The sequence below is a fragment of the Dermacentor silvarum genome, chromosome 2 (genome assembly GCF_013339745.2).
Source record: "Dermacentor silvarum isolate Dsil-2018 chromosome 2, BIME_Dsil_1.4, whole genome shotgun sequence".
Classification (NCBI taxonomy): Eukaryota; Metazoa; Arthropoda; class Arachnida; order Ixodida; family Ixodidae; genus Dermacentor; species Dermacentor silvarum.
The window spans coordinates 186059555-186077212 of record NC_051155.1 but is presented as its reverse complement, the minus strand read 5'-3'; the positions used below and the strand labels follow the sequence as shown (position 1 = coordinate 186077212).

Genomic DNA, 17658 nt, shown 5'->3' with positions numbered 1-17658 from the left:
ATTTTCACTGTGCTGGCTCGGCCCCATCCAAACCGTCTCCACTAGAGCATGCTCCTTGCCTCTTGTCAGCCAATTAGATAAGAAAAACCGCTGAGTGTAGAGAATGTTATTGGTTTTGAAAGTGAACATATGTGACCTCCTATAAACCACGAGAGTGTTTGATTGGGTTGATCAGACAACGCTGCGGGTCACCGCCCGATGCTTGCGTCAGTGGTTACGTAAATTTCACGTCAGGAGTTTGGATCAAAACAGTTTGGAATCATTCATGTTATAGCGCCACAGGTCTCGTTTCTTGCGACTGGCGAACTGTACGACAATATTATTTGTAGTGGGACCCTTAGCTGTAGGAACTTGATGGATGACTTCGATATCGGCTGTTGTTGCGGGTTCTTGAATGACTTCGCCAATTTTAGTACTTCCAAAAAATTTTCTGCCTTACGGAAGAGAGAGAGAGAAATAACTTTATTTTGTCCAAAATGTAGTTAGAGGAGGGGGTAATGACTAGAAGCCTCCCCCGTCCCCCCTTTAGACGGCGGCCGGCAGCCCCTGAGCCGCGGCGGCGTCCTCAGCCATTTGGACTACTCCTGCTTGAACATCCGGGTCCGAGCTGAGCAACACGGTCTCCCATTGCTCCTCATTTCTTATTATTAAACTGGATTGTTGTGGTTTTGAACAGTTATTGTTGTATTGTTTCGTTGGGCATGCCCAGATTATGTGTTGAAGATCTGCTCGGTTGTTACAATGCTTACATATGTCTGTGTATACATCTGGGTGATAGTGACTGAAGGCAATGGGGTTGGGGAAAGTGTTGGTTTGTATTAGCCGCCAAGCCACTGACTGCCACTTGTTTAATGAACAATGTGCTGCCGGATATCTAGCCCTGGCTAGTCTGTAATGATCAATGATTTCCCTAAAGGAAACCAGCCTATCTCTGCCCGACCGGCGGATTGCGAATGCGTCCGTGTTGGTGTTGGTGACGTCGTCTTGGTCTGCGAAACCTCGAGCCGCGTCATGCGCATTCACGTTGTCTGGCAGGCCAGAGTGAGCTGGTGCCCAGATGATTTGTATTCCCCTAGCTCGGTCTCCGTGGAAACCAGCCTTACGGAAAGGCACTCCTTTAATCTCATAGTTTGCAAGACAGGAGTGTTGCTCAAGCTGAATATGCCTGTTTTCGTGCTCTTTGACCTGCTGAGACAGGTCACTGCAGCGTGTTTCAAGCCTGGTTTTAATCTCTTTCAAGAGCCGATTTTCGGCAATCACTTCCTCATGCGCCTTATTGATACTTGCTAGGCTAGCTTTAATTTCTCGCATTTCTTTTCACAAATCACGATCAAAGCCGTCCCGGAACTCCTTCAGTTCCGCCCTCAGTTCACGCTTAAATGCTTCAGAAAGAGCACTCACAGGTCACACGCTATATCGATTAAGAGATATGTGTTACATGTGCAGGTTCTTTGTGATTTAGTGTTTCATTCTGCAGAACATAGGTAGCTTACTGGCACTACATTGTTGGTCAGCATTCCCTGCTATATAAGCCTTACATACACCAAACCCCCGAGAGGGAGACCTTGAATGCATGTTCACTAGGTTGCATGTTGATTAGATAGTATACTGCTCTGAAATGCTGTTTAGTTTTATTGTTTCCGGTAGCCATTCCTTAGTCAGGTGTTCATACAAACCTTTCACTTGGCCTTCCTTGTTTTGCGATTCACTGTGAAGCAGAATTTAATAAAGAGATGTAATTGTTCTGTTTTTCAATTTACGTTACTATCAATCTTGACCCACTACTTAATTTTCCCTTTAAAAGCGCACATTGATAATAGCACTATAACGCCAATCACAAAAAGAAAGTTAGAAACTCACGTCATTTCGCTATATTTACTGTGATAAAAGGCCCATACAGCCACAATTTGTGGTGTGTGGTATATCAGTGTTTAACCCCGCATATACAACTGTCGCTGTAAAAAAAAAAATACCACAAGCCAACAAATACCACAAGCCAACGATGTCATGCGAACGTCCTCACAGGCAAACGGGCCCTGGTGTTGGTCCACCCATGCGTCTCTATAGACCCGAGAATTAGCCCAGATACCGATCCGTTTTGCGGCAGAAGAAATCTTCCGGCTTGCCCGCAAAGTTTCGTTCAATCCGCAGCAGTCGTGCGACAATTTTCTCTATCTCATCTTTCTATTCCGTCTTTCCCGTCCCCCAGAGTAGGGTAGCCAACCAGACGCATTTCTGGTCAACATCCCTGCCTTCTCTTTCCCTCCTCCTCCTCGTCCATGCCGCAAGCTTGCACAAGATATGTCCAAGAGACAACAGTTCGAGGTCCGAAAACGATTTAGTTTATTTTCTTAAGCCCAAACATGGCCATTTTATAGTCACTTTCAGCCCAATCATGCAGCCATTCCCGGCAGAACGTCGTCGCCGCCCTTTTGGTGCGTTTCCTCGAAGAACAAGTAGTCCTGCACATACGAGCAAGAGTGAAAAAAATCAAATAAGGTTTATAGGTTTTACATGTCAAAACCTGGATTTGATCCCGCTACAGCCATAGCCGTTAAATCACCGCGGCGGATTAGAGAAATACACCGACTGCTTTTTTTTTTTTTTTTTTCGCACAAGGTAAAATAAGATAAAGAGGCTCGGGCAAGGAAATATACTATAGGGCTACAAAGACGGTAAAAATGGTCCACTTTTATGCCATTTAAATGCTCAATATGGGGATAACATTTATAATGCGTCATGCACTTTCCAGGAGCCAAATATCTATATATGTTTCTATATCTAATCGTTTTCCAGCCTATCTAGGTGACTGGGTGGTCCGTGGTAAATGGGACGCGCTAGCGCATCAGATTGCCGTGTTGAGAGTCACTGGGTAGTCCGTGGTAGAATGGGACGTGCTAGCGCATCAGATTGCTGTGTTGAGAGAACAGGCTTCGAAACCAACCACCGGGCCAACTTGGGTCACGGAGTATGTGGCAATACGTACATATTTGCGGCTCTTCAACGAACCTCTTTCACGCCGACATAGGTCACTGCAGATGCGGTACTGGATAGGTGCCGCTGTTCGAAGAAACTCTCTGGCGCCGACTGGGAGCACTAGGTATAGTATGTGCCACGCGTACTGTGCTGGTCCTCAATTTGCCTCTCGGATGCCAAATTGGGTCGCTGGGTATGTGCTAATAGGTCGGCGCCGCTCTTCAATGAATGTCTTTGACGTCAACTTGGGTAACTAGGTATTTATCGCTCGGAATGACGAATAAGATCCCTTCAATTTCTCTGATGCAGGCTGCAATCGAACCCACGTCACAAAGGGTTCGTCAAGGGCAGCAACCCGGTGCTTTAGCAGGCTGTGCCACAGATGCACTGGGTATGCGCCACTCTTGAGTGAACCTCTAGCCAACTTGGGTCATTGAGTGTGTGCCATTGAGTGTGCAGCAAGCAGACAATTCTCAGCATTCGCATGCACCGGCACGCTACGCTTATCGGCTCAGAGGCCACGCGCGGACTTCTGAGCAGTGTGGTGGAAGTGCTGGGGAGTTCCCTGTTTCGATCACGGAGCTCCGCAACGGCCGCCTCATCACACTTGCGACCATGTCAGTCGGTACAGGCACATCGTCTTCAACCCCTGCCCCTCCCGTGGCTCCCACCTACATCCTTCTGCCTCCTGCTCATGGTCCTGGCGTATTTTCCGGCCAGGATGGGGTTTACGTCGACAAATGGCTCAACCTTTACGAACGGATCAGCGCCGGCTACAGGTAGGACCCGACCCTTATGCTCGTTAACGTGCTTTTTTACCTCGATGGCCCACCACGGGTGTGGTTCGAGACGCACGAGGCGTACATTACCAGCTGGGACTCTTTCAAAGAGAAGATCCGTGACCTTTTCGGTGACAGCACTGATCGGCAGCTTGGTGCGCGGAATGAACTTGCGACTCGTACACAGACATCCTCCGAGTCATATGTATCTTAAATTCGGGAGGTTATCGCTCTTTGCCGCCAGGTTGACGAGAACATGCCTGAGTCTGAGAGGGTTTCTCATGGGCTCAAAGGTATCGCCGACGATGCTTTTAACCTGCTCGTCTATACCAACGTGGATGCCGTCGACATAATCATCAAAGAGTGCCGGCAGTTTGAACACGCGAAGAGCCGCCGTATTACCCAGACATTCACCCGGCTGCCCAATACGGTGGCAACTTCATCGTGTGATGCCGTTCGCCTGCCGCCCACCTGTGACCACGTTACTCGCATTTTTCGTCGCGAGATTGAAGCCGCCTGTCCTGCACCTATTCAACCCCCCGTGTTTACAAGCCACGCCAGTGACCCATCGCAGCCATTGGTGTCCCTCATTCAAGCTGTCGTCAGGCAGGAGTTTGCCAATCTTGGCCTTCCATCAGCGTGCCCACTGACTCGTCCTGACGCTCGGCCTTATTCCTCTGGACCTACTCGACGCTCCTACACCTCTCCCGTCTCCTTCCGCAATCCTGCGGAATGAAGAACGCCCGACAATCAGCCCATCTGCTTCTCCTGTCATCAGGCCGGGCACATTGCTCGTTATTCCCGTCGCCGTTGGACCTACGCATCTCGCCAGACCTCCATGCACCCTACTCCTTTCAGAGGTCCAGCCACTGGTTCCCCTACTTACTACTCGTCGTCCTCCGACGAGCCTCTTCCCTTTGACGCCACTGCTCCTGTTCGCCGCTTCTCCCGCTCCCCGTCGCCGCAACGCCGCCAATCCCGCTCTCCGCAGCCTCGCCGCTTTTCCTCGCCGTCCTTCTCTGGACGATCGCCGCAGGAAAACTAGATAGTGCAGCTTATGGAGGTGAAGCTGCAATGCCGTCGTCCCCTGCAAATCCTCTACTGACGCTCCCCACTCACCATAGCCTCCTAGAAGCCAAAGTCGACAATGTTCCTTTGACCGCCCTCATCGACACTGGCGCACACTTGTCTATTATGAGCGCTTCTTTACGCCGCCGCCTGCAGAAGATTATGACGCCGTCTACGACACAGACAATACGTGTTGCCAGCGGTGGTGCTGTTCACGTGATCGGAATGTGCACCGCCCGTGTCAGCATTGCCGGTCGTCACACTGTTGTCCTTTTTGCCATCCTTGCTCACTGCCCCCATGACCTTATCCTTAGCCTTGACTTTCTTTCGGCACACTCGGCCTTAATTGATTGTTCTTCTGATACACTCTGCCTCGATCTTCCTCTTGTATCAGATGCCTGCGAAACGCCCGTCAGGCGCTTAAGCCCCACCGATTTTGTTCGCCTACCGCCGCGAGCCGTCAGGTACGTGTGTTTGTCATCGACCCCTCCCGTTCCTGACGGTGATTATATCGTCTCTCCGATTACAGACGTCTGCGTGACGCGCAATGTTACTGCGCCACATACCATCGCCACATTAGCTGATAACTGTGTGTTCCTCCCGCTACTAAACTTTGGTCTGACCCCCCAAGTGTTGCCCCACAAGATGTCGCTTGCCCACCTCAACGCTACAACAGACCATGACGTCGAGGTTGTCGCCATAACTGCACCTGAGGAAGCTGAAGTTTCGTCACCAAGTTCCGACGACAGCAATTTTCGCAACATGATTGGATCAGACTTTTCGCCTGACCAGGCCGACGCTCTTTGCCGGGTTTTGGCCTCATACAGCGACATTTTCGACATTCATGATCGACCCCTGGGCCAGACTAAGAGTGTCGCCCACCGAATCAACACTGGCGACTCTTTGCCCATTCGCCGTCGGCCTTACCGTGTGTCCGCATCAGAGCACGAAGTGATTCAAAAAGGAGTGGCTAAAATGCTTGCGAAGGACATCATCGAACCATCCTCTAGTCCTTGGGCCTCTCCCGTCGTATTAGTAAAGAAGAAAGACGGCTCCTGGCGTTTCTGCATTGATTATCGGCACCTCAACAAAATCACTAAGAAGGACGTGTACCCTCTTCCACGTATTGATGACGCCCTCGACTGCCTCCATGGTGCCACCTTCTTTTAATCCCTGGACCTTCGATCTGGCTACTGGCAAATCGCTGTAGACAACCTGTATCGCGAGAAGACCGCCTTCGTGAACCCTGACGGCCTTTACCAATTCAAGGTCATGCCTTTCGGTCTCTGCAACGCACCAGCCACCTTTAAGAGAATGATGGACACACTGCTTCAAGGATTTAAATGGTGATAATTCTCGTGATAATTCTCTCCCCCACTTTCGGAACACACCTTGTGAGGTTTTCGACCATTCTAGCAATTTTCCGACCAGCTGGCCTCCAGCTAAATTCCTCGAAGTGCTACTTCGCTCTTCGTCAAATTACTGTGCTGGGCCACCTCGTTGACGCTTCCGGTGTCCTACCAGACCCAGCGAAGGTACGCGCTGTCACGAACTTCCCCGTTCCACGGTCTGTCCATCACATTCGTAGTTTTGTTGGGCTTTGTTCCTACTTTCGCCGTTTCGTGAAAAACATTGCGGCGCTCGCACGTCCACTCACTGACCTTCTCAAACAAGACCACCCGTTTTGTTGGGGTCCACTACAAGCTGACGCCTTCTCTGACCTTATCGCCGCCCTAACGACTCCACCTATTCTTGCCCATTTTGACCCAGCTGCTCCCACGGAAGTGCGCACAGATGCTAGTGGTCACGGCATCGGTACAGTTTTAGCCCAAAACCAACGAGGCGTTGACCGTATTATTGCGTACCAAGTCATCTCCTATCGAAATCTGAACACACTTACTCTATTACGGAACGGGAATGTCTTGCCCTTGTCTGGGCGGTTTCGAAATTCCATCCTTACTTGTATGGCCGCCCTTTCCGTGTTGACACCGATCATCACACTCTCTGTTGGCTTTCTTCACTGAAGGACCCTACTGGACGACTTGGTCGTTGAGCGCTGCGCCTTCAGGAGCACTCGTACTCAGTTACCTACAAGTCTGGCCGCCTCCATCGGGACCCGGACTGCTTGTCCCGCTACCCTGTTGACCAACCAGACGGACCGGACATCGAACCTAACCCCTGCGTTATGTCTATGTTTCAGTTTCTCCAGATTGGTGACGAACAACGTCGTGATGCTTCTTTGCGATCGCTCAATGACCGGCTGGAATCCGCACCTTAAGACGCCGCACTGCGCATGTTCGTCCTCGTGAATGGCACACTTTACCGTCGTAACGTCCAATCAGATGGTCATGAGCTGCTTCTCGTTGTGCCTAAACATCTGCGTTCAACGATACTGCATGAGGTTCACGACGAACCAACTGCTGGTCACCTTGGTGCATCCCGCACATACGACCGTGTCCGGCGCCGCTTTTTTTAGCGCGGTCTCGCCCGGTCTGTTCGACGTTACGTGACCTCCTGCGACAAATACCAACGTCGGAAACGTCCTGCCGCACCCTCGGCTGGACTGCTTCAGCCGCTCTCCATCCTGACCGAACCATTCTTCCGCGTTATTTGGACCTTCTCTGTCATTTTGCTGAGTCACGATACGGCAACAAGTGGGTCGCCGTTGCTATCGATTATGTGACCAGGTATGCAATCACTCGAGCGCTCCCCACCAGCACTGCTACTGACGTTGCCGATTTCTTGCTCCACGATGTTATTCTGCACCATGGCGCCCCTAGCCAATTGCTCACAGATCGAGGCCGCGCATTTTTATCACGAGTAATCGACGATCTTTTGCGCTCCTCTACTCAACGCAGCACAAGTTGACCACTGCCTACCATTCCCAAACAAATGGCCTCACCGAGCGACTAAATCACCCCCTCACGGACATGCTCTCAATGTATGTTTCATCTGAGCACCGTGACTGGGACCTCGCGATACCTTACGTGACCTTCGCGTACAATTCATCGCGTCACGATACCGCCGGTTATTCATCCTTTTATATGCTGTTTGGCCGTGAACCGACGTTACCAATGGACACCCTACTACCGGCTGCTGCCGCGCCGCCTAGCGAATATGCACGTCATGTCATCGCTTGTGCCGATCACGCGCGTCAGATCGCCCGCTCTAGGCTGTTGGCCTCGCAAGGAACCCAGAAGCGGCTCTATGACAGCCGGCATCACGACGTTTGCTTCTCACCCGGTGCCTTAGTTCTCCTGTGGTGTCCATTCCGTCGTGTTGGCTTGTGCAAAGAGTTGTTATCTCGATACACGGGTCCTTACCGAATCGTCCGCCAGGTCACGGACGTCACCTACGGGATTGTTCCCGTCTCTCTGACTTTACCGCCTGCGATCGCTCCCAGTGACATAGTTCACGTTAGCAGACTCAAAGCCTACCGCCCTCCTCCTAACGACAATGTGTGAAGTGCGCCGAGACGGCGCTTCCACCGCCGGGGGTAATGCTACGAGAGAGACATTCAGCCTCTCTCGTAAAAACCGACAGAAAGAAGAAAAGAAGAAGACATTCAGCCTGGGGCAGACGACGAAGACGGTTCTCTCTGGTGCTGGTGGCTGTCGACCATCTTGGCTACTGTGTCTCTCCCATACTATAAATACAGTGTAAATAGTCCCGCCTTGTGTCGTTTTACGTAACATCTTTGTGGTGGAGGTGCTAGGGCCCAGCATGTCTAGTAAGACTAGACAGCGTTGCATGTAGGCTCCCTAAGTAAGACAAAGTCCCATAGAGGATCCTGGTTTCCGCATGAGGCGTTTCCCAGCGTTCAATCACACCGGCGTGCCATACATTTTGGAGGCTTTGCGGTGGCTGGCGCTACTTGGCGCCGAGTTTTCTTGGGAAGCGCAGTAGGGGAATCCCGTTGCAGTACACGCCTCATGCATAACGCGTTTCGATGGTGATAATACATTGCGCCGCTATACAGGGGACGTATTGTGCGACGATCCCTTTCGGCGATATTATCGCCTCGGCCAGCAGGCGCGCGCTGATTGGCTGGTTGACGAAAATTGGATTAGCTGATTGGCTGGTGAGCATACGTCACGCAAAGGCGATAGTATCGCCGTGATCATCGCAGAATACGTTCCCTGAATTATTGTTAAATGGGTTACCGTTGACAGACATCGTGTGATGGGCTCTGCTGAAAATTATTGTGATAGCAATTATATGGACACTCAAAGAGAATTTCTGCCGTCGCCGTCACCGTGAGGTTCCGTATGACGTCAACGGCGATGAAATTGTCGCCGCGCGCCGGACGCTCTATGTGCGAGTAAAAGGGCGCAAGGGGCGCGCGCTTTCACGGGGAGCAAACGCACGGCGGAGAACAAACGCGCGCGTTCCGCGCCGTGCTCCATGAAGGGCTGCAGAATTAAGCGTCTCTTTCCTCCTTTGCAATCACCATATATATATAAAGCAAACGCGACTTCTTCCGTCGCTCGAAAGGACGTGGGAGAACGGGAGGGAGGGGAGGCGATGTTTAGCTGCGGCACCAAATGCGTATTTATATAAAAACGTTGCGAGGCGAGAAGGTGGTAAAGACTTCCGACGCTGCTCGACGAGTTTCCAGTTCTGATCTCGGCGAAAACCTCCGAGCCGCCCCCAGAGGCCCTGGCAACAGTCACCAACGCCGCCGCGTTCGGTGCGAACGCGGGCAAAACGGCGACTGCGTCGACAACAGTTCTGCGCATTGCTGGTGCACGGCCGCTGGATAAAAAAAAAATCCTTTTTTTATCCAGCGGCCGTGGCTGGTGCTGCTGCGTGTCCAAGTTTATACAGCTGATAAAACAACTATCCTTACTCCGTATAGCTCTGTACTAACTTGCTATCGCAATTGATACTTTGCCTTTCGGGTGAAACTGCGACATTTCTTTTGATGCTCAAGCATCAAATGGTTCGATGAGCGAAGAAGATAGCGTATGTACCAGCAAAATTGCACCTAAATTTTTATTGCCTGCGACGTGACGTCACGTGCGCGCCTCGATGGAGCCGAGCGGGCGAAAGGGTGCACTTGCCGCGCTGGTGCAAAAGGTGTTGCGTGAGGGGTGAGGGCATCTCCGTGATGTCACGTCCCCATCGGTCTCGCAAGCCTTTGTTATCCGCGCATTCCTTCTCCGCGCAAGCTCTCGCCTGCGTTCTAACTACGCTTCGGTAATGACTGTAAAAGCTTAATGTGTAAAAAAAATGACAGCAGATCCACGAGGTGAATGATGATGAGTGGGCGAAGCTCCGGAGGGAATCATCGGATATCCCGCTTAAGGGGACGCTAGCACAAACGCGTTAGAAACGTGCAGTACTCTCTAGTAAGGGGGAGCGGCCACAGCGTCTTACGCAGCCATTTACACATGCCGGAACGTGCACCGCGTTTGCCGACGCCATCACACGACTGCTGAGAGAGTATACCCCCCCGTATTCATAAACGCTCCTCGACTTGAACTTGACTTGCCACCGCTTTGGGCAGCGCGTTCGAAACGCGTTGAAGGTAAGGTGGAGAGGCCACAGCGTCTTACACCAGCTTCTTACACGGGCCGTAACGCGCTAGCACAAACGCGTTAGAAACGCGCTAGAAACGCGGCCTTTCGTTAATGTTGGGTATTTATAGCCATCGTGGTGCGTTTGTCCATGTCCGCTTCGTGGCGTAGTGGGCTAACGCCGCGCGCTCGGAAGCGAGGGGTCCCTGGTTCGATCCCGTGCTACGGACACAACTTCGGAATTTTTTTCTCATTTTTCTCAGACTGGTTACACACTACTACTACTACTACGACGGGGACGGAACGGGTGCCGCTATAAGGAGCTTCGCCCCTAAAACAGAAAATGAGGCAAGTGTTACACGTTTGTAAAACATGAAGACGAAAGAAAGCATGCCAGCTGTGGAAGAAGAAGACGACGAACGCGCGAGCAGTGGCACGAGCACGTCTCTGTGACCACATGGCGTGTGCAGTCAGGTACGCACTAGGCACACCTTCACGTCCACAGCCATGAAGCAGCCGTGGCTTCAAGAAAACGTGCTCGTCTCGCACTTCAGAAGTCCGGGGTTGATTCCCACCCAGACCGAAATTTACCAAATATTTTTTTCAAGGCCACAAATTTACATTGGTACACAAGAACCACTCTGATAAATGTGGCGTCAATCCGAGTATCTTTAGACATGTTTTTGCGCTTTGCGGCGTCGGCCGTTTTTTGTCACAACGCAGTTTCGCCAAGGTCACCGCCAAGGGTGCCGCCAACAGGGCACCTAAGACTGTCGACTTAATTAGAAAGGAAAAATGTTGGCGGTAGCGAGTTTCGAAATTACGACGCCACGCCCAGAAGCTGAGTGTCTTACCCACTGGGCTTAACCAGCGCCTCCTAGATGTCAGGTTGCCTGTGCACTCTGTTTTATTGCTATAGCAATTATGTGGACACTTCAAGCGGATTTCTGCCATCGGCGTCGCCGTCGCCGCCGTGCGGCTCCGTATAAAGTCCAAGGGCGATAAAACCGCAGCGCGCCGCATGTGCGAGTCAAACCGCGTGGGAGACGCGCGCTTTCACGGAGAGCGAACGCGACTTCCTCCGTCGTGCGAAAGGCCGTGGGCGTATGGAAGGGAGGGATGGAGGGGGGGGGGGGGCGACGCTGTGCTGCGGCACCAAATGCGTATCTTGCAACCGGGCGCAAGGGGAACTGGCGACATAATTTCCCCCGCGAAAGGAGGAAAGTGGGAAGGCAGCGCGGGAGGGAGGTGGGGGGCGACTTCTAACAACTGCGTATTTTGCGATGGTGCGGGCTGTCGCGCGCACCCTATCTTGAAAGCGATCTCCAGACTAAAGTCCCTAGATTTTCTGCCCTTTTTTAAGCAGCGACATCTACTCCGTCGGCCGCCATTATCTTGCTAGATAGCATGCGACCTTCAACTGCCACTGCTATCTACGTTGTTCGTAGCAGCATGCAAGGGAATGCGGGTGAACAGCGTTAGGAAGAACATGGCTGCTGGAATGAGCACCGCCCAATAAGATTCGTCGGCGGTACTTCAAAACTTGTCGCTACTTAAAGAAAAAAAATATCTAGGGACTTTACTTCAAACGGCTCTGGCCTTTGTATGCGCTGTGCTTTCGCCACTCAGTTTCCGCTGAAGCGATAGACCAAACGAACCTTCGCTTGCTGCGGCAGCAGCGCTTGTTCACACCAGCGTTTTGACAGTGGTTGTCTGCGGTCATCGAGTGTGATCTATTCATGTTTGCTTGTGCGCGCTGGCACCACGCTTGTTATTTCAGTTAGTAAACGAATGTGTCCAAGTTTATGCAGCCGATAAAGCTACTATCCCTACTCCGTATAGCTCTCTACTAATTTGCTATCGTAATTGATGCTTCACTTTTCGGGGGAAACTGCGACATTCTTATAACATTCATGCTACTTGGACCGAAATTACCATTTCCAATCCGGGTAGAACGAAAGCGGTGACGTTAAAATCCTCGCGGCTTACTCGGAAGCGTCCCCATTAGATTCTAGGACAGTGGCGCAAAGTATCATGATGCCACGGATCAAAGTGAACCGGCCTTGTGCTATCTAGGAGGTGTTGGCCAAGTGTCTCAACGCACTCGCTTGCCCGTGTGGAGTTCATAACTCGAAGGACGGCTCAACGGTGTTCAATAGGACATAATTTATTTCGCATTCACAACTCATAAGAAGTGCTTTTTTTTCTCAATACGAGTCGGGACTAGAGCGATGCGTAACCTGTGCCATATATGATGATGACGATAACAATTTCTCGCGTCCTGATGGAAAACGGCCAACCGAAACCCTCAAATGCGCCCAAATGATGATTTGCCTCAAAGCAGGGCTGAGATCACTGTGGCCGCCTGATCAGAAATGCTGGTTAGCAGGAAGCTAACCAATCCTCTATCCGTGAAATAAGAAAAACATTTATTCAAAGAGAAATTATGACCAACACAATATACGACAATTGCATCCAAGAGCTCTAGAAAGAGACATTTTATAAAGCTCCTTTTTAAGACCAAAATTTGCGCGTTGACGAGCCTATGGTAACTGAATGAATAAATAAATATCAGAATTTTGGTGGTGAAAGCCTGATAACATCGCCACAGATGCGCGGCGCAAAGCAGGCATGCAGGCACAGGGCGATGGCCATGCATTTAACATGTGCAAAATACGTTCCAGAAGGCAGTAGCTTTAAATTCCGATGTCAAGCCCATTCAGTAGCGCACTCAGGATCTTTGCCAGAGGGAGGGGGGGGGGGTGGGGGAGGGGGGGGGTTGACAGTTTGCCAATACCAACTAAACAGCACTAAGTTCAATTTCTTCACGGGAAATTGTAAAAAAATGACAGCAGATCCACGAGGTGAATGATGATGAGTGGGCGAAGCTCCGGAGGGAATCATCGGATCTCCCGCTTAAGGGGACGCTAGCACAAACGCGTTAGAAACGTGCAGTACTCTCTAGTAAGGGGGAGCGGCCACAGCGTCTTACGCAGCCATTTACACATGCCGGAACGTGCACCGCGTTTGCCGACGCCATCACATGACTGCTGAGAGAGTATACCCCTCGTATTCATAAACGCTCCTCGACTTGAACTTGACTTGCCACCGCTTTGGGCAGCGCGTTCGAAACGCGTTGAAGGTAAGGTGGAGAGGCCACAGCGTCTTACACCAGGTTCTTACACGGGCCGTAACGCGCTAGCACAAACGCGTTAGAAACGCGCTAGAAACGCGGCCTTTCGTTAATGTTGGGTATTTATAGCCATCGTGGTGCGTTTGTTCATGTCCGCTTCGTGGCGTAGTGGGCTAACGCCGCGCGCTCGGAAGCGAGGGGCCCCTGGTTCGATTCCGCGCTACGGACACAACTTCGGAATTTTTTTCTCATTTTTCTCAGACTGGTTACACACTACTACTACTACTACGACGGGGACGGAACGGGTGCCGCCATAAGGAGCTTCGCCCCTAAAACATGCGCTTTTTGCGAGTGTGCGAGTGTAAGACGATTGCGCGTCTTACATCTTAGTTGCAGTACTCTTTTTAAATGCGCAAGGACAGAAAAGGGGTTAAACAAAAGGGGGGGTTAAGTCGGCCACAGGGGAGGGGGGGGGGGATTACAACCACCGAGCCCCCCCCCCCCCCCCCCCGTCGGTGCGCCACTGAGCCCATTGCTTACGATGAGCATGGTGGCTGCGATGAGGGCGCCCTTCACGTGTACATCCAAGTCCAATGGGAAAGTGACGCCGAAGGTGTCGGCATCCGTGAACAGCTCCCTGGCGAGCCCGCTCCACTGCTTGGTGATCTTGCCTATGACGACGCCATTGGTACTGCGCACCTTCAAGAGAAATAACATACGAACTGAACGAGCAACCGCATACCTGTAAAGTGGCATTCTATGTGCAATTTTGGCCCCTTACAAATTTACCTTTCTCGTCACTGTCTCCGCCATAATACCTCGCTTTTCGTGCACAGAATGCGCATATCACAAGGACATCTAAGTTCCTTTAGGACATGCAAACTAAATCACATTATTTATTTATTTATTTATTTATTTATTTATTTATTTATTTATTTATTTATTTATTTATTTATTTATTTATTTATTTATTTATTTATTTATTTATTAGTAGACAAATATACGAAGTAAGCAAAGTAGTTTTATCGGCTGCATAAACTTGGAAATATTCGCTTACTAACTAAAGTAACTAGCGTGTTGTCTGCGCGCACACGCAAACGTGAAGACAACACTCGAGGACCGCGGACACTCGCTCTCATAACGCTAGTGCGGTTTCAGGCGTCCGCGGAATGCACGGGAGCGAGCGGCGCATCGTCTGCTAGCGCTGCTCCTTGAACCCCTCGAGAGGGCACGCGTGTAGTTGTCGCTACTTTTTAAAAATAGAGGAGCCTTAGATTGGTGCCGAGCACGGTGTAAGAACATTTAGGTGTTGACACTGAGCGCACGCGAGCGTCCAAATATGTTCGGCAGTGCGCGGGCGTGCGGAGTAGCTCTGCTGCGAGCCGATAGGTGGCGCCGCGGTCAGCGGTCCCAGCTTAGCGGCGCCAGCGGCTTGACATGACATTGCTCTGCGTCCCCTAAATTGTCGTTCATAGTGGAGTGAGTAAAACTCAAAGCGCGAATGAAGTAATTTATTTCCGATTAAAGGATAAGTATACCAGGCTTAATGCTTCGCTAACATGAATGTTCCTTGTGTCCTTGTGCTGGGCGTGAATGGGCGTGAATGACGTTAACACGGATCTATCGGGCCGCACTCAAAGCACACTCAAGTTATGCTCGCGCCCACAATTTGTTTCGTCCGGTCTAGCCGTTCATCGAAGCATAAAAAAATAAAAGCGTTATCCCACGTGCTACCCCTCGATCAGAAGAAAATAGTGACTGCACCGAAAAACGTATTTCGTGCTTATATCTGCTGCCATTCACACTCCGAAAAGCGTTCAATCATCGTTGCGCGAATTCAGTGTGGCCGCGATATAAATTTAAAAATGAAACGGCGCAACCGCATACGATATGAAACGCACTAGAGCACAGTGGCTGTTCATGGCTACAACTTAAGATGAGAATACACATCATCTGTGTAAGAACTCTTTCAAATGGGAGTTTATTAGGCGAGACGAAGGCAAGTGTCTATCCTGGATAAGAGAATCACTAATACAGTTTACTGACGAAAACCTGAGCAGATGCCTTTTTTATTCCAATTGCACTTAACACAGACCGTGTATATTATTCATATGACTTTCGTCCATTGAGGACTGAGTGACTCTTGCAGGGTCTAAAAAAGGAGGTGACTTTTTTTTTTTCTTAAACTGCGTGTGAGAATGTGCCAATGTGAGCGTGTTTGACAACGCATGCTACAGCCTGTCCAAAAATACACCCACCACACAATAATCCCATAGACCTTTTATTTTATTTTTTTCCAAAGACACAATACGAAAAAAATTGTGCATGAAGCAGTTCAATAATTTTAATAGGGGATAACCATCCCAGAAGTTTATGCTCTCATCATCATCATCAGCCTATATTTATGTCTGGCTTCAGAACGGAGCAACAACGAAGACGACAGACGAAAGAACACACGAACACAAGCGCCGACTCACCAACTAAGGTTTATTCCACATCACAGAGCAGATTTATACACACACGTGGCCACACACAACGCAAAAAGAACAACCAAAAACCAGAACACGTTAACCATTCAGGTACAGGATTTCTTTATCCTGTAGCGCAATAGAGGGACAGCTGATACAAGACTGTTTTTTATTTTGAATGTTCCATGCTTCGATTACTTCCCGAGTCGTCTTATCATGATGCCTTGAAATAATGCTTGTGAGGTTAAACTGAGGCGCACAGCCGCACTTCTGACAGTGCTGAGAAATGTGCGAAAAACCATCACAACGTAGGTTGGCCGCATGTTCCCTTAATCGCACGTTAACGCATCGGCCCGTCTGGCCTATATAAGCAGAGCCGCAAGACAATGGCAGACTGTAAACCACGAAACCTTCTTTCGTGCTTTTTTAATCGTGCTGCGTGATAGCTGGGACAACCTGTATATACCGGGTGTCCCAGTTAACTTGGAGAAAGATTTTATTGCGATAGCAATTATATGGACACTCAAAAGGAGATTTCTGCCGTCGGCGTCGCCGTCGCCGTCGCCGTGAGGTTCCGTATGACGTCAATGGAGATGAAATCGTCGCCGCGCGCCGAACGCTGTATGTGCGAGTGAAAGGGCGCGAGGGATGCGCGCTTTCACGGGGAGTGAACGCACGGCGGAGAATAAACGCGCGTTCTGCTCTGTGCTCCCTTAAGGGCTGCAGAAGTAGGCGTCTCTTTCCTCCTCTACAATCACCATATATGTAGAGCAAACGTGCCTTCTTCCGACGCACGAAAGGCCGTGGGGGGGAGCGGGAGGGAAGGGAGGCGACGTTTAGCTGCGGCACCAAGTGCCCATTTATATCAGAGGCTCCGGCAACATTCACCAACGCCGCACGCATTTTGAGCGAACGCGGGCAAAACGCCGACGGCGTCGACAACAGTTCTGCGTGTTGCCGGTGCTGCTGCATGTCCAAGTTTATACAGCTGATAAAGCTGCTATCATTACTCCGTATAGCTCTCTTCAAATTTGCTATCGCAATTGATGCTTCACCTTTCAGGTGAAACTACGACTATTTTTTTAAAAAACAAGAGCGGTAGAGAAAACGTACCGACTGCATAGTAGCGGCAGTCGTGTGTACTTACAGCCAGTATTTCTTTTTCATCACGAAGTATTAAATAATTGCTTAGAATTTGTGGACTTTTCTAATTATTGCTTGAATCGCAAGCACGTCAAATACAAAGTTGTAGGGCACCTCAAATAACCTTCGAGTAAAACATTTATTTCGTGCTGAAGAAGAAAATTCTTGGTCCTGGTTGTGCTTTTTTTTTTTTTCTTTCAAAGAAAAAAAAAACACCGCATATCCACGGAGTGAATGATGATGAGTGGGCGAAGCTCCGGAGGGAATCATCGGTAAACCGTGAATCTTCCGTGTAATTCGCCCAGTCTCGCCGCACTAAATCGAATGATTGACTTCCACCAATGACACGCGCCATATGTGACATCATTCCTATTTTATAACAGCGCCCTTCATTATAATTGCACCATCTCCCGCTTAATGGGACGCTAGCACAAACGCGTTAGAAACGTGCAGTACTCTCTAGTAAGGGGGAGAGGCCACAGCGTCTTACGCAGCCGTTTACACATGCCGGAACGTGCACCGCGTTTGCCGACGCCATCACATGACTGCTGAGAGAGTATAACCCCCGTATT

At 50.3% G+C, this 17658-nt stretch overlaps 1 protein-coding gene across 1 annotated transcript in view; it reads right to left on the bottom strand.

Moving 5' to 3' along the window:
* Window positions 1–2393: 2393 nt before the first annotated feature.
* The window catches only part of LOC119440607 (phospholipid scramblase 2), a 40698-nt gene continuing 25433 nt past the window's right edge, over window positions 2394–17658 (bottom strand). The window contains exons 7-8 of the mRNA XM_049662982.1: window positions 14016–14174; window positions 2394–2462 (exon numbers count right to left, since the gene is read on the bottom strand). Of these exons, the coding sequence (XP_049518939.1) occupies window positions 2394–2462; window positions 14016–14174 (228 nt within the window). The remainder of the gene's footprint in view (window positions 2463–14015; window positions 14175–17658) is intronic.